General features: G+C 32.6%; 4 protein-coding genes and 3 non-coding genes across 8 annotated transcripts; 5 read left to right on the top strand and 2 right to left on the bottom strand.

Moving 5' to 3' along the window:
- Positions 1-338: 338 nt before the first annotated feature.
- On the top strand, positions 339-412 carry Trnat-agu (transfer RNA threonine (anticodon AGU)). The gene has a single exon. It is a non-coding gene; the product is annotated as a tRNA-Thr (tRNA).
- A 621-nt stretch (positions 413-1,033) lies between these two features.
- Trnat-agu (transfer RNA threonine (anticodon AGU)) lies at positions 1,034-1,107 on the top strand. Its single transcript has one exon. It is a non-coding gene; the product is annotated as a tRNA-Thr (tRNA).
- A 2,901-nt stretch (positions 1,108-4,008) lies between these two features.
- Trnat-agu (transfer RNA threonine (anticodon AGU)) lies at positions 4,009-4,082 on the top strand. The gene has a single exon. It is a non-coding gene; the product is annotated as a tRNA-Thr (tRNA).
- A 130-nt stretch (positions 4,083-4,212) lies between these two features.
- On the bottom strand, positions 4,213-5,757 carry LOC128922673 (uncharacterized). The gene is made up of 3 exons (XM_054233920.1): positions 5,479-5,757; positions 5,036-5,365; positions 4,213-4,599 (listed from the first exon to the last, which is right to left on the bottom strand). Exons 1-3 carry the CDS (start codon positions 5,505-5,507, stop codon positions 4,434-4,436), a joined length of 525 nt encoding a protein of 174 aa, XP_054089895.1. The 5' UTR covers positions 5,508-5,757; the 3' UTR covers positions 4,213-4,433.
- A 5,694-nt stretch (positions 5,758-11,451) lies between these two features.
- On the bottom strand, positions 11,452-25,094 carry LOC105209921 (23 kDa integral membrane protein-like). Of its 2 annotated transcripts, none has more exons than XM_054233219.1 (5): positions 24,821-25,094; positions 12,784-12,951; positions 12,537-12,695; positions 12,269-12,463; positions 11,452-11,587 (listed from the first exon to the last, which is right to left on the bottom strand). In XM_054233219.1, exons 2-5 carry the CDS (start codon positions 12,910-12,912, stop codon positions 11,525-11,527), a joined length of 546 nt encoding a protein of 181 aa, XP_054089194.1. In that variant the 5' UTR covers positions 12,913-12,951; positions 24,821-25,094; the 3' UTR covers positions 11,452-11,524. The 2 variants fall into 2 exon arrangements, with proteins under 2 accessions (XP_054089194.1, XP_054089193.1); XM_054233218.1 differs by lacking the exon at positions 24,821-25,094 and adding an exon at positions 13,274-13,470.
- Positions 17,651-19,441, top strand: LOC105209877 (protein late bloomer). The gene is made up of 5 exons (XM_011180526.3): positions 17,651-17,950; positions 18,210-18,383; positions 18,447-18,596; positions 18,992-19,189; positions 19,286-19,441. Exons 1-5 carry the CDS (start codon positions 17,891-17,893, stop codon positions 19,355-19,357), a joined length of 654 nt encoding a protein of 217 aa, XP_011178828.1. The 5' UTR covers positions 17,651-17,890; the 3' UTR covers positions 19,358-19,441.
- LOC105209876 (polypeptide N-acetylgalactosaminyltransferase 3) lies at positions 20,000-23,877 on the top strand. The gene is made up of 7 exons (XM_011180525.3): positions 20,000-20,685; positions 21,020-21,120; positions 21,288-21,468; positions 21,750-21,919; positions 22,136-22,593; positions 22,658-23,446; positions 23,514-23,877. The coding sequence occupies exons 1-7, from the start codon at positions 20,552-20,554 to the stop codon at positions 23,673-23,675; spliced, it is 1,995 nt and encodes a 664-aa protein (XP_011178827.2). The 5' UTR covers positions 20,000-20,551; the 3' UTR covers positions 23,676-23,877.
- Positions 25,095-25,151: the final 57 nt, after the last annotated feature.

The raw sequence follows: 25,151 nt of genomic DNA, 5'->3' as shown, positions 1-25,151 counted from the left end.
ATTAGTGTTGATATGAATGAGTATATGGATGTATATAGAAATATATATGTATATGTATATATAAAAAATTTTGAAATTACAAAAATATTTTAAACCCATATTTTAAGTCCACTAAACCAATATTTAACACTAAAACTATTTTTGAAACATTATTGTATTAATTTTATCTCCAAACGCGCCAACAAAACTTATCAATAATTTATAATTATACCTAAAATTAATTGCTAAAAGAAATTTCGGTTGATAAACATATCTCCAAAACGCGTGATATTGAGTTATTTTTAAGACTTCTCCACTTGCTTTCTCTTCTTGGCTTATTTGCGCAAGGTTCTCAACATGGCGCCGTGGCTTAGTTGGTTAAAGCGCCTGTCTAGTAAACAGGAGATCGTGAGTTCGAATCTCGCCGGGGCCTACAGTGATTAAGTTTGGGAATCACTGGAAAATAGTTTTTTGAAATGAGAGTTTTGAAAAAATGTTAAATAAGAAAGAAAGTAATAAATTTGAAATTAATAGCTGTTTAATATAGTAAAAAATATAAAAGTATTTATAGAGAGAAACTTATCAGAGTAATTTTTAGTTAGAGTTTCTATTCTTGAAGAGCATATTCTAGAAATTTGAGTTTATTATAGCACAGAAAAATATAAGTTACAGTTTAAATTCATTATATGAGGCTGAAATATTCCAAATAAGTGACAATTTAAAACAATAAGAAGTATTTAAAATTCAAACAAATTTGTACTTTGTGGGTTTCGCCATAATTTTGAGTTATTTTTCATTTATTATATATTTAAATATATAAACATACAGATAAATATATTATAAATTCTATATATAATACAAATATTCAATCATTATTATGACAATTTAAAAATAATATTGGATAAATTTAATACAAATACTTAATTCTTAATAAAAATAGGGGTTTTCATAATTCAAGTTTGGTAAAATGGAGTTATGTTCAAAAATATTAATTTATACCCTCAATGACATTGAATCCTATTTAAGTTTCTTATTCAGCAGAAGTATGAATTGTGGCGCCGTGGCTTAGTTGGTTAAAGCGCCTGTCTAGTAAACAGGAGATCGTGAGTTCGAATCTCGCCGGGGCCTACAGTGAGTTACATTGAAAATCACTGGAAAATAAGTTTTTTGATGATACGAGAGTTTTGGAAAAATACTTAATTAAGAAAGAAATGCTAAATTCGAAATTAATAATTATGTAATAGAATAGGAAATATAAATGAAACGTATCGATTTGCCATATTACACCACTGCATGTGAATACTACTGAAACGTACATTACTATATTATTAACTGAAAATTATAGTTGAAATACATATATTATATAAGGCTGAATTATTCCATTCATTTAAGTGATAATTCAAGACAATTTAAAGTAATTAAAACAAAAAAAAGTTGTTCTATGTGGGATTCGTAATAATTTTGAGTAAATTTTTCATTTATTATATATTTAAAGTTCCAGATATAATATAAATATTCGTTTAAAATACTGAAGGTAGAATTTTTATAAAAAAGAACTAATTCGAAATATAAATGGAGTTGGGAAAAACTGTAGTTCTCATATAAAAATAGCACTTTCACTTCAAAATTAGTCAGTGGCGAACGCAGGAAAAAAATTTGGGGGGGTTTTAGGTAAAAAGACAATGTTTCATTATTTTTTTCACAAATTGAAGTCTAATCTTCTTTTATTTTGGGTCATAACATTTAAAATCTCTTCCTCCGTCACGTCTATATCTCTATAGATATTCAAGAGAGCCATTCCGTTCAGGCGTGCTTCTCCAGTTTTATTTCTTAAATATGTTTTAAGCCTGCGAAGTGAGGAAAACGAGCGTTCACTTGAAGCGACAGATATAAGGATTGTTGCTCCAATCGCAAGAATTCAACGCGTCTAAAAGAGTTTTGGATCTCTTTGTTTGATTTAACCAGTTCCTGAAAATATATTCAAAATTATAATCTGAAGAAAATATTTTTAACATTTTCCACATTCTAAATTCAGCAACGAAATCATCGGGATCTTCTACATCAGCGGACCGTTGCTTTTCTAAAACACGAACAGTCTCCTTCTTCTCAATAACGTCAAGATTTATGCATTTATTTGGCAAAATGTTTTCAATTTTGGAAAGCAGCTCTCGATGTTTTAAAAATCGTTCAATGATTTGGACCAAAAAATGATCTAAAAACGGTATATAAATTGATCTGCGGTAATATTCTTCCGGCTCGCCTTCATAATTGTCGCGATTAGTTTGCCGTTTCGCCAAAACGCGGAATTTTGATTTCTAAATCTAATTCTGCGGCTATTGTTTTAACTGATTCAAAAATTACTTTAAACGATTGTTCAATTTTCAAAAACAAATAATAAGTAAAGTTGTGTATCTAATTCAGACCAGTTTTTTCTGGTTGTTTTTATTAAAAATGAAGACATTTTAGTTAAGACACTCAAGTATTTTTTTGCAAATAGCATAATTTTTTTTAATTTAAATTTATTTCACAACAGTTTGCTCATGGAACGAAAACTGAAAGTCATAATAAATGAGTTTTTATTTTTCCGGTATTATGATTAACAATAAACTGTAAAAAAAATAATAGAAACCTTATTGGTGACTTTTCAGTTCAGAACTAATTTTCAAAAGAAGTCCATTTTCGACTCACAATTCCCCATAAATATAAAAAAAATCCAGTTCAGCAGCCACAAAGTTATAAGGCAAACTCATTACTTTGAAGCAAATTAAAAAATGCCTCTGTCCAGTTTATATTTTTCTGGGTTTTTTAATTGGCCTACATTCCCACAACTTTTTAATACTATCCAGATACAATAGGTTTGTTTTTAGTTTAACATTTTCATAGTTTCAAAAAATTAAATTCTATCAGCAGAAAAGTATCAAAATAGGCCGTTTGTAAACAAAAAAGTATCAAATCACAAAATTTAGAGGATACATTTGTATCAAAACGGCAACAATGTTAGTGACTAATGTATTCACTTATTTTACATATTCATACATCGTCGGCTTAAAGATTGCTTTGAGAACAACAAATTACAATTTTTCAAATGACTATGTAGTATTGAATTTTTAAATAATAGAATTTAATACTACATAGTCATTTGAAAAATTGTAATTTGTTGTTTTCAAAGCAAAACCCCCAAGTGTTTTAACTCCCCAAACCCCCCCCCCCCCTTGCGTTCGCCCCTGAAATTAGTTTAAAATCATTGCTCAATACTATTGAGAGAAATCAATCACAAATTTTTAGATATTTAAGTGGGATAAATCTGTAAAATAGTAAAAAGTTTTCGAATACGGAAAAGAATTAAGTAATTAACTTTATTGAGTGTGAAGGTTTTTGCTTTTTGATAAATACAATATATTTTCTATTGAATTATAAGAAAAAAAATTTAAATTAATTTATACAGTATACTCTCGAAAAGTAAATCGATTGGTATTTTGGGTAATTTACTTTTTCGAATAATTTACTTTTCCAAATATATACATAAATTATCTGTTTTTATAATATTAAATGCATTTTTAAACTTAAAAAATTCATTCATTTATATGCTTCAATAAAACATATGGATTTACATACATACATATGTATTTACTATGAAGAGAAAAAATCTTGAATCTTCTTTTGTTTTTTTTCTTTTGCAAAATATTTTCTGACCATTTTTGTACGACAATTCAAAAAGTCTGACACCTGATTTGCATCGTTTTCATTTTTAAACCAGTGGATCAAGTTGGAGAGTTTATTTACTGAAAAGACGCGATAAACAAGAGAGTGTGTGTTTTTGTGTTTTTGCAACATCGTAAAAAACGCTGCTTGCTTCGTTTCGAATTTTTTATCACACTCTCTGAAAAGTAAATTAAAAAATTTAAAAAATTTACTTTTTCGTGGTGCATATGTAATCTTAAAGGTGAGAGTATACTGTATATATCTTTTAAACTACAAAATGAAATAGAAAAAATACTAGACTATAAATAATTCCAGGGTTGCCAACATGGCGCCGTGGCTTAGTTGGTTAAAGCGCCTGTCTAGTAAACAGGAGATCGTGAGTTCGAATCTCGCCGGGGCCTTCAGTGAAATGTTAGAATTCAGTTCTAAAAATTTTTTTCATGTAAATGATTTTATTTCAAACAATAATGTTGAGTGTTTTTATTTAATAAATAGTTGTATTTCGAATAGTTTTCTTTATTCAAGAAAATATGCCTAATTTATTTACATTACACTGAAGCTTTTGATTAAAATCTAAATATACTCGTACTTATTGATTTTATTAGCTTTTAATCAAATGGTTGTGAATTATGCTAAACCAAATTTCACCAATACTATAAAAGCTTTCATACTCCTTGCATATTTTTTCTTCAATCCACTTAAAAGCGCCGAAAGCTCTGTAGGACGTAAAAGCTTTATGGAAGTCGCTTTGTTCAATCCTTATACACCAAAAATAAAGTCACCACCATATAGTAAGACGGCCGTTCATAAATCAAATTTGTAAAATTATCCATTTTCTCATCCAATAAATGACGCATGCGGAAGCTGAGACCTTGATTTTGTTTTTCCACTATTGATAGCAAGCAAACGATGCGATGTCTGTGGAGGAGAAGAGAAATATTTAACTTTATATCAAACTGTTGATTGATGAAAGATAAAGAGATTGAGTATTGGGAATGTGGAAGAAAATCAAAAATTTAATGTTCTGGATAAAAAGAAATATAAATATATTATATATTATTATTCGATAGAAATCTCAGCACCATTTTTTCTGACTTCAAACAGCTTCAATCTTAAAATAAAAAATATCTAAAAATATAAATAATAATAAATATTATAAAAAATACATAATAAAAAAAATAAAGAGAAAAGGTCAAACTCAGGCCATATAACTATTTTACTTCATCTAGTCAAACAGTCGATGGTTTAAGCCAACGGCTGTGATCTATGTAAGATTATACTATATCTTTTCTACCTAGTTGAGGAGAGAAGACATTAATGGACTACGGGATATCCTAGTTTTATGAATTCTCACCTCTTGTGCTGCAAGCGCTTCACCCGATCTCTTATATCCGCCGCTAGTGTTTCAGCCATTTGCAGCGAACGCCATGAATCATAGGAACGACCAAAGCGATCCCACGTCAGACGCTCCTCAATAGCCGTCTCAATCAACTTATAAACAGATTCCATGCTGAAATTATTACGAAAATATTCCCACTCACGTTTCGGTTTCTCCTCAGCGCACTCAACATCTTCAGCCTCACCGACGGTTGAATGCAGCTTCTGTAGAGCGCGTTTCTTGCCCAACATCGATTCCATGAGCAGAGCGTTCATGCGATTTGTGGTGCGCACAGAGGCGGTTATACTACAAAAACAAAAAAAGGAGTAATATTTTTAATTTTTTGTTTTATAATTTCGTTTCGCAGATTTTTAAAATATTTTGCGAGAACGCGAGCGGCTGCACAACTTCCTTCTTACCGTGTTCGCACACCACTCCAGGTGGACATTTTCTACAATCAATCAATCAATCTGTCAACCTATCAATCAATATGTGTACATATATATTTTTATAAATTCACAAATATTTGTCGCTTGAAGGTTATCAGTTTTAGTAAAATACCGGAACTGCCACTTGACAAGCCAACAGAAATGCAACGCGCATGCAACTGAATCGCTGTCGTGAGGCCGCACTGCGACAAAGCCACAGCAACGCGCCAAACGCTCGCCACCGCCAACAATTGAGTTGTACGCTGGCAACTCATTCTTAACACACACAAACAGCTTTGATAGCAGATAATGGTAGACAGACAGGCTTTCAATGCCAAGCTTTCACCAACGCCAGCCAATAGCCCATCTTCCCACTTTGGGTGCATGCAACTTACGTTTATTTCTATGAGATTATGACATTTGAGGTTTGCTACTATTTGCTACTGTTCGCTGCTATTGGCGTGTTGCAAGTCATAAATCATCACCATTAGCTGTGACTATGACGGCACCCACACGCTGTCGTACTGATGAGTCGCTGAGCTGCGAATAACGATCGGCTGTCGACAAGTGATGAGGGCTGTTCGAAAAGACCTTCACTCTAATGGTGTTGGCATATGTGCATAATGGCAAAATATTATAAATATTATTTATTTGATTATTATTGAGGACGTTCCGGGATATTTACCGCTATAAATATTCCTTGTGATTACGTTGAAGTCTTTAACAATTCATAAATGGTGTTACGATTTTGTTTCAAAATAGTTACATACCAAAACTGAGTACTTAAAAATACGATTACATATCAATTACCTTCGCTGTAATCTTTAAATAATATGCCATTGCGATTACTTTATTTGTAATGATAAATAGTACGATTACAAACATAATAAACTAAACCGAGAAATCAATATTTTTTAAATTTTTTTACTATAATGGTAATCATTAAATGTATTATAATTACTTTAACTATATATCTAATAATTAAATATTTTTTGCTGCTGAAATGTTCATTTTAATTAGGTAATCGTAATTAAAAACTATAAATTACATTACGAAAATAGTATGTAATCATAATTTTTTGGAGATCATTACAAATATACAATTGTGAATATGTAATTGTAATCATAATAATTAAACATTTACCTAAAATTATTGCAACTATAAATTAGAGATATCGGAATTAAAAATTATAAAGCACGATAATTGTAATCAAAATAAATGATGTAATTGTAATCATAGCCGTAATCAAAATGTAATCATAATCTCAAACAATACAGTTTGAGATACACTTGTATTCTAGAAAAATAAAATATTATGATTACTGCTATGGTAATCATTAAATATGTGATAATTACTTTAACTGTAATTCTAATAATTAAAAACTTATTGATGCTAAAATTTCAATAGCAATTAAAAATTATAAATTACATTGCGAAAATAGTAATCACAATTGTTTTGGAGGTTATTGTAAATATAGTTTGTGAATACCGTAATTGTAATCACAATAATTAAATAATTACCTAACATTTTCAAATTGTAATTATAGAAATTGTAACTAAAAATTATAAAATACAATCACGATAATAGTAATTACAATAAATGATTACAATTACATTAGCCGTTAGGTAACATTAGATTAAATATGCTGGCATAATAAAATTACATTATTTAAAAATGTTGCAGGGCAGAGACATCCATTATAATAACGTACTGGTTGAATTGGCGCTATTAGTGTTCTCTTACAGTGACATGTTCGAACGTAAAAAGCGAAGATTGAAAAAATATATAATAGTTTACAACAACAATACTCATTTACCATTTGAAAATTCCAATATCGCTTCCCTTGCAAATCCGCAACAAATACATGCAGACATAGCAATTTTATTGATTCACTGACGTGAGAAATCAGCCTAGAATAATACACACGAGCATGACTGCACACAGTTACTTTACAAATAAAGTTTGCCTTCCAAGCAACTTATTGCTGGCAAAGGTATGCCATGGCGTATGAGTAACCATGAACCGATGTAATTCAATACAAGCCAGATAGGCAAATTACACTGCAGTTTACATGCCAATTTTCAATAATACCACAACTTTTAATTTGCAATTAAAGTGTTGCGCGAAACTTTCAGAACAAATACACATTCCACCATTCGCAATAGAGGTACATATGTACATATGTAAGTATGTATCTAATATGAACGAACTTAAGTAAACACAGCAAAACTTCGACTTTTCTGAGTTTATCACAACTTTTCACACATTAACCGCAAAAGTTTCAGAAAACAAGACGCATACACATACACATACTTTCCTTTTAATATGCTTGCCAGGTAACAACTTGATAGAGCCACCCACAAGGTGAACCCGACATGTCAGGGCCGGAGTTAGCAACAGTTTTATACTTTTCAGAATTCAATTACATCTCTATACCTTTTTCATCAATATATAGAATGTTTAACAACAACAACTCGTCTTCATAGCTTCCTTTTGTTAACTTTACGCCCAATTTCTCTCAAATATTTATTTTTTTTTTAATTTTATTTTGTATCTATTTTTCCACTTATTTCTCCTCTTTTCACCCCACCACTAGTACTTACGCCTTTACTCGATCCATTTGCCAACACCGCGCTTTATTGCTTACACCCACGTTCGTTGATCCCACCGTCGTAAATTGTACTGAATTGCCGCGCTGTTGAAAAAGCGCATTTTGGCCACTTACTATTGTTCCACTTTACGATATCAGCTATTCACACTTACAAATATAGCGCTTTGTTTATCCTTCTATTGAAATCTAATTCTATTGTAGGCGTGCTCAATTCTCAAATGTTTTCCATTAGCCTATCCATTTTCAACGCTTCTAATGTGTTTTCCATTCGCGATTCTGAAAAGAAACGCTTGCTTTCGTTGTTTGAGTGTGTGTGTGTGTGTGAAACTTAGTAATTTGGCCTATTCTTAGGTGCCAAAAGTTCAGTTTTATATTTAAATGGTGCTGACAGGGTCATTCATATTTACTACTTGCAACATTTCTTTATATTTAAAATATATCTGTTTTTAATAATAAAATGCAGCTTTTGGATAGACTTTCTTTCGTATTGCTTGAGGCAAACCATGTCAAACTAAACACCGTAAGGCCTTATGTATGAAGAATGAAGGCCTTACGTATGAACTAATTTTTGATTAAATCTATCCCTATATCAATCATGAATCCCTTTGTAATGTACCACATTCAAATAGATGAATTAATTGAGGCAATTAACACGTTAATTGTTTCGTAGTACTTAATGTTTAAACAATATTTCTTTTAGCTGTTTAAAATATATATCATACCATTTGACTTAACTTAACTTAACTAAGTTATTACTCCAGATGAACATACTTCACTTTGAAATTCATTTGTGTCTAATTAAATACTAATTACGCAATACATAATGCAATATTTAGTTCTGCGAAACATACTCATGTTTAATTTTTATGCATTAATAAATGCAAAAATAAATAGTAGATAACATGTTCTTGAAATGTGTCAACATTATTTCATAAATTAATGAAATTTTATGATTTAATGCAGCGGTTTTGAATCTGTCAATGAAAACTTCTGTGTTTCATTTATATGAAGCACATTGTTGATTTACAAGACCTTATTTTGAGTACTAGCAATTCTATAGAGACCATTTAACCGATATGCAAACCTATTATAATTATATAGAGCTAAAGTAAGTGTCATTGGTGATCGCTATCGGCAAATCTTTCGGAATATTTTCGGGTCTCAAATCAAAACAAATAAGCTCCATAAGTACTAAGTCGTTGAAGATAAGACGAGTACAGTGCTTGGAATATCACTTTATTGGGCTTATCTTAAGAGAATTATTTCAAGAAATTGGCCTATGAGTTTTTTTTTGAGATACAACGCGTCAATGTTCTGTCCTGATAAACCAGCTTTGGAATATTCGGCAGATTATTGGGAAGTAAAAACTTACTATTTTGGAACCAGATTATGAACTTATAAATAACAGGAACATTGCACATTATCCCTGTTGAAACACTAAATTCCATAAAAATCCTTATTTATTATAAATAAAAACCGATAGCTCGAAAAAAAAACTTCATATACATTTTTATACTCTCGCAACAAAGTTGCTAAGAGAGTATTATAGTTTTGTTCACATAGCGGTTGTTTGTAACACCCAAAACTAAACGAGTTAGATATAGGGTTATATATACCAAAGTGATCAGGGCGACGAGGCGAGTCAAAGTCCGAATGTCTGCCTGTCCGTCCGTCCGTCAGTGCAAGCTGTAACTTGAGTAAAAATTAAGATATCTTGATGAAACTTGGCACCATAAGAAGGTTGCTTTCGAAAATGGGCAAAATCGGACCACCGCCACACAAAATGGCGAAAACCAAAAACACAAAAAGTGCCATAACTAAGCCATAAATAAAGCTATGGAAATAAAATTTGGTATGAAAGAGCGCACTATGAGGGGGCATATTTGGATGTAATTTTTTTGGGGAAGTGGGCGTGGCCCCGCCCCCAAACCAAACTTTCTGAAGTCGTTTTTTTAGCCACTTCTTAATATAGTCCAAAAATGAAAGAAATTGGATAATAACCACGCCCACCTCCTATACAAATTTTAGGTTGAAAATTACTAAAAGAGCGTTAATTCACTAACGAAACACGTCAGAAACACTTAATTTTACAGAATAAATACCAGAAAGAATCTGCACTCAGATTTTTTTACAAAATGGAAAATGGGCGTGGCATCGCCCACTTATGGGTCAAAAACCATATCTCAGGAACTACTCGACAGATTTCAATGAAATTCGGTATATAAAATTTTCTTGACACCCTAATGATACGTGTGAAAATGGATGAAATCGGTTCACAACTACTTCCCATATAACTCAATTTTGAATTCCATCTGATTCCATCACTTTTTAAGATACACATAAGGAACCAATGAACTACAACTTTTCAAGGCCCCGGATATAGAATTTGAAGAACTCTGTGCCTTATGGTAATTTTTCACCGAAAATATCGGAAAATCTCGCAGATATCTTAATTTAATTCAGAGGAAATATTTTTCTTCGAATGGTGTGTCTATGTATCAGAAATGGTTAAAATCAGGTCATTACTTCCCCTAGCTCTCATATAGCTAATTATAGTACTTTCAAAAATACGATATGCTTAATAGCTTATAAATCGGGTAATATATGAAGTTTATAAAGCTAAATTAAATAAGCATAAAATCTTAGATATAATGTATGTTGGTGATGAAAATGAGTTTAATCGGCTCAGGAATTACCTCAGCCTATATACCATATATGATGTTTTTCGTTTTTCTATTGGACTTTATACCGAATATATGGGTCAAATTGTGTGTTATCTTAACAAAAATATAGCAATAAATTGCGAGAGTATAAAATATTCGGTTGCATCCGAACATAGCCTTACCATACTTGTTCTTTTTAAATCTTTCTATTTCATATCGCTTAAAATGCAACCCATCACATTTGTTTCTATATAAAACCGAATTCAAAATAAAAGCAATTATATGACAAGACTTTTTGACATGCGTTTACAATAACTTGTCAAGAAAGTTTCAGCATAAACAAATTATCTGCATTTCACACTAAACGACGGCAAAGCAAACATATGAAACCACTTACATACGTACAAGGTTATTACATCTCATGTGTGCAATTAATATACCCACCAGAGAAGAACACTCATACTAAAATGGTTCAACTATACTGTATTTGAGATCACTACTAGTCCGCTGTTGCACAAGTTTTGATTTAGCAGAGTGGTCATATTCTTCGTATTCCTGAACTAATTGGAATTCGGAGATTTTGAATTATAGTTATTACTCTAATTTTTATAAAAAATACAGTAAATTAAATATATATAAAATAAAAATAAAAAAAAATAAAAAATAAATATATAAAAGATATTTTTTTTAAATGTTCAAAACAGAATTATTATTAAATTTATATATACTTGATTTATCAAATTTGCTTTTACTGCTAATTCCCTTAGTACGTGTATTCCAGATGATACATTGCAGCCAAAGCTATGGCAAACACTAAACAAACAGCCTGAAATAAAATTAGAATAATTATGGATATTATTCTAACATAAAAAAATATTAAATATAAATTTGGAAACATTCAAATTAGTAGTAATAATATTTATACTAACTTAATAAATTCTTGAAAATAGAGAGTATGGATTTATATGTCTAAAAAGTGTTATTATGGCTTATATAAATAATTAGCAACCCCATTTATTGATATATTTCGGTAATGAAGTCTCCTCGATTCATTTGCACGTAGCGCTTACCAATTACTAATTTAGCGTTAGCTGCATTAATAGTTTAAGGTGGTGTGAACAAAGCAGTTGGATTTTGAAAACCTTGTAGAATCCTTATTGATTAGGTCTAAACCGAACTACTACAGAAAACACTAAAAATTAACTAGTTTCAAAAGAACCGGACTTGTACCATTTATTATCATATTCAAAACAAAAGTATTGAAATGAACTTAAATACATATGTATATTTAAATTGGTAAAATGTATGGATGTATGTATGGAAAGAAAAGAAGCCTAAAAAAGCTTTTGTAGATCAACCTTCTGAGCATTACTCGCTACTCCGGGCTAAAAAAATTCACGGAGGGAACGAGGACTCATCATATTTTATTAACTCAAAATTAAAATACTTCTGTGAGAACCGAAGTGACTATTTTAGTTAAAATTTAATTAAATTTTCAATCACTCACCTCAATACCAAAAACGATCCAGGTAAAGATATACAATCGTTTATGAGATTTTTTGTACATCTTGGTGAGTACATCGATACAGCCCTTTATGTATAAATGTGAAGGGATCATGGTGTAGTCTCTATAGCAGCTCATCGGTATACTCATACCCGCGCTGGTGTAGTCATTAGAATTTTTCTTGCCACAGCATTCCATCTACAGCGTAGTTATAACAAAGCATTATGCACTTAATTATTTTATTTAATATTTTTTTTTTAATTTTACGTACCGAACTCTGATATAAATGCATTGTAACTTCTGTACCATCTACCATATGTCGCCACGCCGAATCCATGTTATCGCGTGCATATTTTGCGCTATTAAATCCTTTTACATAAATGCTAATTACAACATTGCACACAAGTAGTATGATCAATATAACGGCATACTGTAAAACGATTAATTAAATACAAAAATATGAAATATTACAAACATGTTTAAAGAAATAAAAAATAAAAGTAATTCGTCATTCATACCATCCATATGCAACACAAGTTCTCGGTTAGCGCACCGCAACAGCCAAAAAATGCGATGACAAATATTATGACGCCCAAAACGATCAAACTAATACATACTGGCTTGCTCTCCGAACCTAGTTCTTTCATTATCAATGCACTCAAAACAACTATGGCAATTCCAAAAATCTGTTAAAATTAAAAAAAATATATATATATTTGGTTAACTTAGAACCTTGAGTAACTTCGAATGAGTCTCGTAATTTTTTTATGAACAACCCTAGCATTTAATTTGATTTGAAAATTATCTTTTCAATTTATTGTTTCTATTTTTCGACTATTTTTGAAAAATAAACCAAAATGAAAACAAAAAACACAAAGAAAAGAGAAACGTCACACAAACACTTTTCCATTTCCATCTTTCATTCTCAATAAAAGAAATCAAAACAATAACACTCTTTCTTTAAATCCACACTTTCAATTAGATCGCTTTCAATACGCATTAACTCACCCCGCACAGAAAGTTAAAGAACACCACTATGTACTTTATTATTACGATTAAAAAATGCATTTCGTTTGATTAAGAAATCGACTCGCTTAAAATTATCAATAATCACAGAAAAATTTTTTGAATTTTTGGTTGCTTTTTGTTTGTTGCTTTCTATGCATATTTTACAATGGAATACAATTGAGCAATGCTTCAGAGATGTAATATTATTACAGAGGCGGTGCAAAGTAAATTAAATAATACTTTTTTAATATTTGCTTGAAGAAAATATTTCTACTATATTTTAGTAAATAATACTTTGGTGCAATAAATATATATTCTGTATGTCATTGGCGTAAAAACCGTTTAGCCGATTATAACCGAATCGATGAGAGCGCGCCACTCCTCTATTTCCCTCGCAGTTCGGCGCCAGTTGGAAATCACAAGAATAACAAGGTCGCTCTCCACCGGAGTGGAGGCCTCCCTGTTCCACTGCTTCCTCCAGCGGGTACTGTATCGAACACTTTCAAAGCTGGGGTGTTTTCGTCGATTCTGACAAGATGACCTAGCCATCGTAGCCACTGTCTTTTTATTCGCTGAACTATGTGAATGTCGACGTATAACTCGTACAGCTCATCGTTCCATCGTCTGCGGTATTCGCCGCTGCCAATGTTTAAGGGACCAAAAATCTTCCGCAAAACCTTTCTCTCGATAATCCCTAGTGTCGCCTCATCTGATGTTGACATCGTCCAAGATTCTGCACCATAAACCAGGACGGGAATGATGAGAGACTTGTAGAGTTTGATTTTGGTTCGTCGAGAGAGGACTTTACTTTTCAATTGCCTACTCAGTCCATAGTAGCACCAGTCGGCAAGAGTGATTCTGCGTTGGATTTCAAGGCTGACATTATTATCGGTGTTGATGCTGGTGCCTAGGTATACGAAATTATCTACGACTTCAAAGTGATGACTGTCAACAGTGACGTGGGAGCCATGATGCGAGTGCGCTGACTATTTGTTTGATGACAGGAAATATTTCGTCTTGTCCTCATTCACCTCCAAACCCATTCGCATCGCTTCCTTATCCAATCTGGAAAATTCAGAACTAACGGCGCGATTATTGCTTCCAATGATATTTTATAGAAGACTGTACCCTGTCTACTTAGCTTTGCAGCTCGTATTATTTTTTCCAGGATTATGTTAAAGAAGTCATACGATAGTCTGAAACTTCTTTTGTTGCTCAATGTCAGCTTACATAGCCGTATTAGTTTTGAGGGGATACCAAATTCCGACTTAGCGGCGTAAAGACTCCTTTTCGCCCTGTCAAAAGCAGCTTTAAAATCGACAAAAAGGTGATGTGTGTCGATCCTCTTTTCACGGATCTTCTCCAAGATTTGGCGCATGCTGAATATCTGGTCAGTTGTGGATTTGCCACACTGATAAGGTCCAATCAATTTGTTGACGGTGGGCTTTAGTCTTTCACACAGTACGGTCGATAGAATAAACAAAATCGTACCAAATAATTGATTTGATATGAGTTTTCATAATAAATTGACTGCGGTTCCATCTGATAGGGAACAAATTTCTGACTTTACTTTCCGTTTGCTTTGTCACAGAAATTGGAACCATATCCATTATGAAGACATCTTATAAATTTTTTTTTAAGTACTTTTCTTATAAAATATTTCCCAAGGGTAACGGGATACTATGTATAATATTATTAATATTACGTTTGCTGACTCTATCTTCACAGAAACACTCTTCGTGCTCTTATAAATTAATACATTTATTTATTTGAAAGGAGTTTATGATAAACAAATATAAATTTGTTAATAACCAAACTACATATTGTCAGCCATTTCGGAAAATATTCATATACATTGTATTATATTGGACCTCAATGGAATTTATTTTATTAGATACCAATTTATCAATGCGTCTATCTAACGTTATATTAAATATATGAGTATAGGGATACATATTTGTTTACATATATGTACAAAATGTAATCAAAAAGAGAAATATCTATACGGATTAGCCTTATCAGCATTTTCCGAGTAACTCGACATATATGTATATAAATATATTTTTGTACATAGTATATAAAACTAAATATTGAACCACTATTTCATTCATATACATATGTACATTTAGATACAAAAAATTTGCATAGATACTAAAATTATGTATTATGTATGTAAATTTATATTTTTATCCATATATTCGCTATAAATGACAATGAATGTTCAGTACATCGCAAGCCTTCACTTCCAAATGTTGAGTATAATGTTGTTGGTATTTATATTGCACTAAATATCTTCTAAGACTTTCGTCGAAATATTGTGGATTTAAGTGAAAAGGATCAATTGCAAAATTACTCCAAAAATATTGTTTCTTAAATATTGGAAAAAAAATTTAAAAAATGGAGCAACATCTAGAAAATCTCAAACTTTCAATGCATTATTTTTGAAATTTATTTATTTTTTAATTAAATAACTGTCAAAATATTGCCTGAAATAGTATTAAAATGCTTTATAATGAATAGATCAGTAGATAAATTGAAATGCTTCGGCTTTCTAATGACTGAAATGTGTTGTGTAAGTATTGATATATTGATAATATATTTTTATAAATTATACCAAGAATGATTGAAACACGTTTGCAACATGGAACGTTATTAAAGAATCACCTGTCAAACTTTCATATCAATTGTAAACAAAGTTTCTTTCGTTTCTGGCATCACTAACAAATATATTAAAAATAAAAATTAATTATTTAACGGAATGAACAGTCGTGTTTCTGTCATTCTCATAAAACTTCTGCCAGATTTGAACTGGATATGAAGTATTTTTAATTACATCTAAATTATTTGGGTGGTACTCCATATAAACTATATTGTTTCCTAATCATATTATGGCGATCATATTTTTTCAATTCTTATAATATTAATTGAGCGATATAATTTAAACTTTATCGCATTAGTCAAAAATATTTATAACATTTGTTTACATGTTTTATTATAGTTATTATGAGAGTACTATACTCAATTTAATCAATTTATCACATACATACATGTAAGATCTTCTCCTAAGTACTCAATAAACAATACTCCCTACGAGACTATGCGGCATTGTTCACAGTGTAAAGCTCTCATTATTGAGATATTGTTTTTTTTTTTTCTTAAAAAATTCTCCCAAGTAAGTGCTTGTACTTTGTATTTATTGCTGATATGATAAGCAGAGTGACTCAATGTCATTATTTGTTAGTAGTGATCGTGACAACAAAGTTGAATGAAATCAATTTTGGTTTTAAGGGTATATGACATACCAAAAACTACTTTAATATTGCTGTCAGGTATATTCGAAAGACTGAATATGTATGAATTTACTATATATTTATTTATATTTTTTTATAATTCTTGTAAAAGTGGAGAATGAACTACAACTTATCAGAACTATTCCAAAATGTTTACTTTTTATTTAAGAAAACTTTGCAGAAAGTTGGAACATTATATGTTTCTTATGCTCGGAATTGTGGTCTCGAACAATTAAATTGGAAACAAAACTCATTATTCTAACGCTATAAAGTTATAATCCGATTTCGAAAAAATTTCCATAAGTGAGCCACAAATGATATACAGTATTTGTGAAAAGTTTTATTCCGCTACCTTCATCGGTTCCTTATGTATATATTATAAAATTAACGAATCAGATGGAATTCAAAATTGCGTTATATAGGAAGATGGCGTGATTTCGATTTCGCCCATTTTCCATTCCGTGTTGTCAGGGTGTCAAGAAAATATTATATACCGGATTTTATTGAAATCGGCCGAGTAGTTCCTGAGATATGGTTTTTGACCCATAAGTGGGCGACGCGACGCACATTTTCCATTTTTTTTTATCTGAGTACAGTTTCCATCTGCCATTTCTTATGTAAAATTTAGTGTTTTTGACGTTTTCGTTAGTGAGCTAACTCACTTTTAGTAATTTTCAACCAATCCTTTGTATGGGAGGTGGGTGAATGCTATGCTGCTGTGTGGAATAAGCACCTCAAATAATTTCGTATTTTTTACTTCTAAATTAATTATTTGTTTGCTTGCTTGCGCTCTCCACCACGCTCATAATGCGACATTTCTCTCTGTGCAAACACATATGTTTTTACACGAACGGAGATATCACTGAGCACTCGCTACTCAAACACTTAGCACATTTTTCGCCGTCTTTCTTATCAGTGCGGCGGCGAATGATAATTCATATGCGAATTTCAGTTAAGCCCGCCGAAAGTATTAGCACAACAACAACAGCAACCGACAAGTAAATGATAAAAATATAAATATGTACGTATTTATGTATATGTATGAAATTTATAAGTGTAATAGTGGAAGTATTATCTTTTTTGATTTCAATGCTATTTAGTCGTTCAGTTACTACAGCGTAAAGCGGTCGTAACGGCATAGAAGTAGATCGGTTTGTTGTTATTGTGTGCGAAGGCCATAATTGGCGTAATAAATACTTGAAACGGAAAAATTTTAGTTTTTGTGCAAATATATAAATTTCTCCAAGAATCTTTAATTAGAATTAATTAATTGCACATCTCAGACTTTAACGGATATTTACGCCAACAACAATAACAGTACATAGACATGACTTGTGCAACGTCCACAGTGAAATTTCTAGCCTTTCTAATGAATGTGCTCTGCTGTGTGAGTAATACATAAGTACATACATATGTATGTATATATGTATATATACATATGTAATAAATCATATTGTTTATCAATTAAGCTACGATATGTCGTTTGTGTGCCCAATTTTCCATATATTTACTTTGATTAATAATATTTATTTATATGAAATTGGTGTCACAAAACAACTAAAATTAATTTTTTTATTTTTTTTATTTTTTTTTTTCACATGCACACACACACATGTATACAAATAAATACCTGGCTCAAAATGCAGATAGCGGGCGCTTTCATGCTATCGGCTAGCGCATATTCCCTGGTGCAATTCGATGCCAGCGAATCCATTAAGATCCCCTGCATTATGGGCGTGGTTTTGGGCGGTTTGCTCTTTGTCACCACAATAGTGGGCTGCTGTGGCGCCATACGCGAGTCGCCGCGCACTATTTTGGTTGTAAGTATTTATTGTAAGCATTATATATTTATTTGTAATCACTTAACTCAAGCCCTTTTTTAGTACGCCATCATTTTGTTTCTGCTTCTACTCGCACAAATCGCTGTTATCTTCGTGCTGCCCATAAACTTCTCCAAATTAGCCGCGGAGACGATACAGAATGCTTGGAATCGGCAGATGAGCGATGATGCGATGGATAATTATCAAATTAGAGTAAGTTAATACTTGAATTATAGATAGAATCGAAAATGGACATCTTCTCTGAAAGCAACAAATAAGTTAGTAAGTTGAGTTTAATATTTTAATTTCTTTTAATTATACCAGTCGTTATTATTTATACCAGTTGTTGTTCGTTTTCGCCACTCTTAGAGATTTGAGCGTATCGAATACAGTTATTTTATATTTTTGAGTTTCAGTTTTATTAAAAACTAAATGTAAGTCTAAATCAGTGCCCATACCTAGAAATAATCATCTCTATTGTCGTCTCAAATCATTAGTTAAAAAATACATGTAACGGTATTTTTAAAATTCTTCTAACTCCTCGACTACATATACAACATAACTGTTTCCAATTTTAATTAAAAACAAACGATAAATGTTATTTTTAGTACGAGTGCTGTGGCAAAAATGGACCCAACGATTACATCGACAGTGGTCTATCCATACCGACAAGCTGTTATCTCAATCGCAAGCCAGCCATTGCAAATGATCTCTACACAGTCGGTTGCATTGAGAGGTTAACACAAGCCTTTTCTAACGGTTCGCGTATAGAAGTAATCAGCGATTGGACATTGGTGGGCGTTGAGGTGAGTATTCAAAAAAAAATATATTCAAATTCATACTAGAAATTAAATACTATATTAAATATTATAATATATTTATAATATTTAATTCCTTTACAGGGTGTCACCATAATTGTGGCATGTATTCTGGGCATCAATTTCAAAAATTTGGAAAGAAGACGCTATTACTAATAAAAAGTGACTTATTATTTGTAAATTTAACAGTATTTTCTACAAGAAAATTTAATTTAAAAAATGTTAACGTTTAAATAGTTATTTTATTGTAATTTTTAATTATTGTAGACAAAATATAAATTATTACAAACAGATAAATAAATATAATATTTTTAACTGCTTGAAGAGAGAAAAAAATTTATATTTTTAAAGTCTCAAAGTCCAGTTTTAAAAAATATATATAAATATTTAAAAATAAAATTGGATTAATATATTAACGATTATTTTAATTTTATTAAAAATTATATAGTTAACACTCTTGTGTAATACACACATATTTTATTTTAACAACGCCTAAATGTATGCTAAACATTTTTAAGGCTCTCATAATAAATTCACTCAGCGCACTAAACACAGCGCGAAGGGTCTATGACCTCATCTACAGTGTTGCTTGGCTATAAATAGTTATGTGTTAAATTATGCAACAAACAACTTATATATAAAGTTCTATAATGGCATGAGGACCTCTAAGGACTATTAGCATAATTGAAAATGTTTATACTAAAATCTAAATAATAATTTTCTCCGTTTTAATAAACATTTTCAAAAAATTCTATAATTTTCTAAAGAATTTTCCCAATCGCACAAAGCAACCCTGCGCTGCGATGTCTCATCAACAACTGTTTACGTTTACACAACAAGACGGGTTTTTTGCAAACAAAATTAGTTTGTCAATATTTTTGTAGTTTATTTAATTTGTTTCTTCATTTGCGGCTAATACACAAAAACATACCGGAAAACCATGAAGTAAGCTAAATTTTGACTGCAATCTTTGCTTGCAGCGGTTGCAAATGAGAGAGCAGTAACAGCTGGAGTAACCAACAAAAAAAAAAACACAACTAGCCATCCAACCAACCAACAAACCAGCCACAACAACTTCCACTGCCGCTGCCGCTGAAGACTCAATAGATTTGTAATCAAAACAAAAACAAGCCGACGACGACGTTTAGAGCTCATTCACGTTTTGGCCAAGCAACTGCTGTAGTCGGCGCAACAATTCGAAACACACAGCGTAGAAACCGCTACGACGACGGTTCATTACATTAGTGATCGCACCGACAGTGGTCATCAATTCTATAATAACAAGTAATATATTATTAGCATATCTACATTAGTAGCGTCAGCAAAGATAGACGGAAATCATAAATAACAATGGGTTTGAGATTTCAACAATTGAAGAAGCTATGGCTGCTCTACCTGTTTTTACTGTTCTTTGCGTTCTTCATGTTTGCGCTGAGTATCAATCTGTATGTGGCCAGTATACAAGGAATCGATCAGGATAAGGTGTAAGTATATATTTGACGATATGCATATGAACAGGTGTTTTTTTGTTTTATAAAAGTAGCGCACGTGCCATATATAGCGCATCAAAGTGGTAACAAAGACTGGCGAATTGGCTAAAAACCGTTACAACAGCATTTTTGGCAATAATATTGCAAGTCAGCCACGCTTCTTAGTGCTTAAATGTGCTGTGTGGCACAATCGACCATCACAGTTGAACGCCTTCATTTCATTATGTTCCACTATTTAGCATTTCTATGTAAATTTTAATTGTTTTCTTTTTGTGTTTCTTTTTTCTTCGCGCGTACGCAATCAACATTATACAAACGTAATACTTAGCCATCCAAAACCGCAGCCGCGCCGCCGCTCGCTCTGGCATCCGAAGAACATAGTGGCGCATTATATTGGCAAAGGCGATATTTTTGGCAACATGACCGAAGGTAAATTGAAAAATAAACACTTAATATGAAACTTATACTTCACTTTAAAATGCAGTGTTTATAGTATATATATTTTAAGTATTTTCATTGGCATGCATTATTATGCACACATCTTACGTGGGCCTCCAACTAATCAATATTCATTTAATATCAACAACATTTTTCAGATGACTATAACGTAAATCTTTTCAATCCCATCGCTGGCGAAGGGGCTGAGGGTAGACCGGTAGTGGTGCCAGCGCGCGAGAGCTTCCGCATGCAGCGTTTCTTCAGGCTGAATAGCTTTAATATTTTGGCCAGTGACCGTATACCCTTGAATCGCACGTTAAAAGATTACAGAATAAAAGAGTAAGTGCACAACACAACAGACCAATGACCATAAACACAATTCAATACAACAAATCAGCAAAAATTTAAACAAACATTCATTATTAAATGCGCCAGAGACGACGCAAAACATTTGACTATTAACTCAAATTTTCCACTTATACATATGCATACGAAATTGTGCAATGGCCCTGAGCGGCTGACAAGGCATAAAATCTTTTAACAAACGAAATCACCAAATCATTTATGCTGTCGCATATACACTTAATTAGCTTTACTTTTTTCATTTGTCTCTTACACAGGTGTCGCGACAAGCGCTATATTAACAACGAACTGCCCACCACATCGGTGATTATAGTTTTCCATAATGAGGCCTGGTCGGTGCTGTTGCGCACCATAACAAGCGTTATCAATCGATCGCCGCGTAAACTACTTAAAGAAATCATATTGGTCGACGATGCTAGCGAACGCTGTAAGTGTGAACGCCAGACAAAAACAAAACAAACAAACTCATAAACAAAATACACTTAAAGTAAACGAAAACTGCATTGCAGACACCCAACGACAAGCATTGTTGTATTTTGCATATCTGCAGCTAATTAGTTGACGTCTGCTACACCGCAGTGATGCATACATCTTACAGTTGACCTTTCTTAAACTTGTTTAACCTTTCGCATTTGCTTTGCAGCTTATTTGAAGAAGCAGCTGGAGGCTTACATTAAAGTGCTTTCGGTGCCAACACGCTTGTTGCGCATACAGAAACGCGGCGGTTTGGTGCCTGCGCGTTTACTCGGCGCCGAACATGCCAAGGGTGATGTGTTGACCTTCTTGGATGCGCATTGTGAGTGTACGCGCGGCTGGCTGGAGCCGCTATTGCAGCGTGTGAAGGAGTCGCGTAGCAGTGTGGTCGCGCCGGTGATTGATATAATCTCCGATGATAATTTCAGCTATACGAAAACGTTCGAGAATCACTGGGGTGCCTTCAATTGGCAGCTGAGTTTTCGTTGGTTTGGCAATAAGCGCAGCATAGCGCCAAGTAATGCGGATCCCACGCAGGCGATCGCTTCGCCGGCAATGGCTGGCGGACTTTTCGCGGTGGACAAGCGATACTTCTTTGAAATAGGCGCGTACGATAAGGAGATGCGTGTAAGTACGGAGGATTTTTTCATTATTTAATAAATATATATGTAGCTATATATATTCTTCTTAGATCTGGGGCGGTGAAAACGTCGAAATGTCTTTCCGCATTTGGCAGTGCGGTGGCCGCATTGAAATATGTCCTTGCTCACATGTCGGCCATGTATTCCGCAGCACCACACCGTACACCTTCCCGGGTGGCATGAGTGAAGTGCTGGGCAATAATTTAGCGCGTGCTGCTATGACTTGGATGGACGATTGGCAATATTTCATATTACTTTACACCTCCGGCCTGTCGTTGGAGACGCGTGAACGCATAGATGTCTCTGAGCGTTTGTCACTGCGTGAAAAACTCAAATGCAAGCCATTCTCCTGGTATTTGGAACACATCTGGCCGGAGCATTTCTTTCCCGCACCTGATCGCTTCTTTGGCAAAATTATCTGGCTTGACGGTGAGACAGAATGTGCGCAAGCGTACACCAAACACATGAAGAACATACCGGGACGTCGCTTGTCACGTGAATGGCCACGCATATTCGATGAGATTGACAATAATGCTGAGCAATTTATGTCGCTAATCGATTTGGATCGCGACAAGTGTTTGCGACCGCTGGAGAAGGATGTGCCGCGCACATCAGTGCAATCGGTTACAGTTGGTGATTGTAATGTGCATAGCAAATCTATGGATATGTATGCCATTACGCCGAAGGGACAGATAATGACCAACGATAATGTGTGTCTGACGTATAGTGAACCGAAATTGGGCGTCATACAGCAGTTGAAGAGTCGCAATTTGACAAGTAATGTGCAGCTGACACACTGTCTGGAAGATCCACGACAATTGTGGAACTACGACATGGATGTAAGTAACGGTTGATTGTGTTTTAATGAGTAGTAAAATTTAATTGTTTCACATATTTACTTTGCAGACTCAGCACATTTCGCATCGCGAATCGAAGCTTTGCCTTACGCTGAAGGCGGCCAAAATGCCACGCACCCAAAAGGTGGAGAAAATCGTTGTTGCCATTAATTGTGATTACAAAGACATCACACAGAAGTGGGGTCTCATACCACTGCCATGGAAAGTCTAAAGAAAAAAACGTGAAATATTTGTGCATACACACACACACATACACAATGCAATTTGCAAACCAACAATAAAATTACATATAGGAAAGCACGGATTTGCACCAGCAATTAAAAATGCCAATTAAATTAAACGATTTTAGTATACAATTAGAATTAAACAGTTAAGTAGCGTAAGAGTGTAAAAGTGCGATGAAACGTAGTTAAAACTTGTAGTGAATTATACCTGCGAAGTGTGTTTGTGATATTTTTTTAACTGAAAGTTTCGGAGTTAAAAATACACGTTTTTTTATGTTCGTATAACAAATCGAGTACACAATATAAGCCACAAAAGAACACATTGTGAAAAATAAAAAATACAACAACAACAACAACAACGACAAAAACAATAACCACCAAGCAACATCATCAATACTTTACCCACGAAATCTACGTATTTATATGGAATTACATACCTGTTTGACTTAATCTAGTAGTTATTTACTAAATTATACTATACTATTTATTTTAACACTATTTTATATGAACATTTTGTAAACAAAAACAAAAAACATTTTTAAATTATATACATACACTTTTGCATATTAAAAACACTAATTTATATTTGCTAGCTGTAAGTTTTTACTAAAATCTAGTAAGAAAAAAATGTATACTCTTGCTTAACTCGTTAGTTAACTAACTATTCTGCTATTAAAATAATTTTAAGCTTTGATTTGCTATCGCCTCTAATTACTACTACTGCTGCTAGTTAAATGAAATAAATTGTTTTTCCAAAAAAAAAAAATTATAAAACCTGAAACCAACAGTGTCTTTATTACTTACAGATGTACATACAAACAGCTGATTATCTAGACAACAACACTTTAGTATTAAATCATTTTAATTTGACTCGATTATAATTACATATTTATATTTAATGTATGCGCTCTCATAAAACATGCAAAGTGTACGCTTGAGTGTAAACGAGCAGTAAACGCTTACGCTTACCGTATTAATGGCCAAATGTTTTGCTGCCAAATCTTTATATGAATTAGTCTGTCTGTTAGTGTATTGAATATTAATATTACTCATTATCAGTAATGAAGTTCATTAACATGCGCTACTTGATAGGGGAAAATACAATAATATTTATGTACATTTAACTACATACCCAATAAACCAAAACGGTGGCTTGGAAATTGAAAAACAAAAATCTTTATTGAGACGAAGTGGAGTGTATGGAGATACGTCCAATAGATATGCAGTCCATTCTTGTTACACATACTGGATTAAATAGGAGTCACTGCTGTTAATTTAGTATAGCAGCAATTAATTATTCTCATTTAATCAGACAACACATATTTTTGCAAACAGATGACACTTTTCCTCGTTTTTATTGAACAGAAAGAACAAGATTCACTAATTTCCACAAACCATGCTTGCCATTCAACACCGAGACCAGTCTTAAGCGCACTTCAAACTTGATTAAAAATGTTCGTTGG

This window comes from Zeugodacus cucurbitae, chromosome 6 (assembly GCF_028554725.1).
Source record: "Zeugodacus cucurbitae isolate PBARC_wt_2022May chromosome 6, idZeuCucr1.2, whole genome shotgun sequence".
Lineage (NCBI taxonomy): Eukaryota > Metazoa > Arthropoda > Insecta > Diptera > Tephritidae > Zeugodacus > Zeugodacus cucurbitae.
Note: the sequence above shows the minus strand (reverse complement) of the source record. Positions and strands in the feature narration are given on the sequence as shown.

Coding starts and splice junctions, on each gene's coding strand:
- LOC105209921 (XM_054233218.1), bottom strand. CDS start 13,333: ATGCATTTTTTAATCGTAATAATAAAGTACATAGTGGTGTTCTTTAAC. Junction 12,696..12,783: donor ACTTGTGTTGCATATGGATG/GTATGAATGACG, acceptor ATCGTTTTACAG/TATGCCGTTATATTGATCAT. Junction 12,464..12,536: donor TGCATTTATATCAGAGTTCG/GTACGTAAAATT, acceptor ACTACGCTGTAG/ATGGAATGCTGTGGCAAGAA.
- LOC105209876 (XM_011180525.3), top strand. CDS start 20,552: ATGGGTTTGAGATTTCAACAATTGAAGAAGCTATGGCTGCTCTACCTG. Junction 20,686..21,019: donor GGAATCGATCAGGATAAGGT/GTAAGTATATAT, acceptor CGTAATACTTAG/CCATCCAAAACCGCAGCCGC. Junction 21,920..22,135: donor CGACGATGCTAGCGAACGCT/GTAAGTGTGAAC, acceptor TTTGCTTTGCAG/CTTATTTGAAGAAGCAGCTG.
- LOC128922673 (XM_054233920.1), bottom strand. CDS start 5,507: ATGTCCACCTGGAGTGGTGTGCGAACACG. Junction 5,366..5,478: donor TGGAGTGGTGTGCGAACACG/GTAAGAAGGAAG, acceptor TTGTTTTTGTAG/TATAACCGCCTCTGTGCGCA. Junction 4,600..5,035: donor AAGCGCTTGCAGCACAAGAG/GTGAGAATTCAT, acceptor TCTCCTCCACAG/ACATCGCATCGTTTGCTTGC.
- LOC105209877 (XM_011180526.3), top strand. CDS start 17,891: ATGACTTGTGCAACGTCCACAGTGAAATTTCTAGCCTTTCTAATGAAT. Junction 18,597..18,991: donor TGGATAATTATCAAATTAGA/GTAAGTTAATAC, acceptor TGTTATTTTTAG/TACGAGTGCTGTGGCAAAAA. Junction 19,190..19,285: donor GGACATTGGTGGGCGTTGAG/GTGAGTATTCAA, acceptor ATTCCTTTACAG/GGTGTCACCATAATTGTGGC.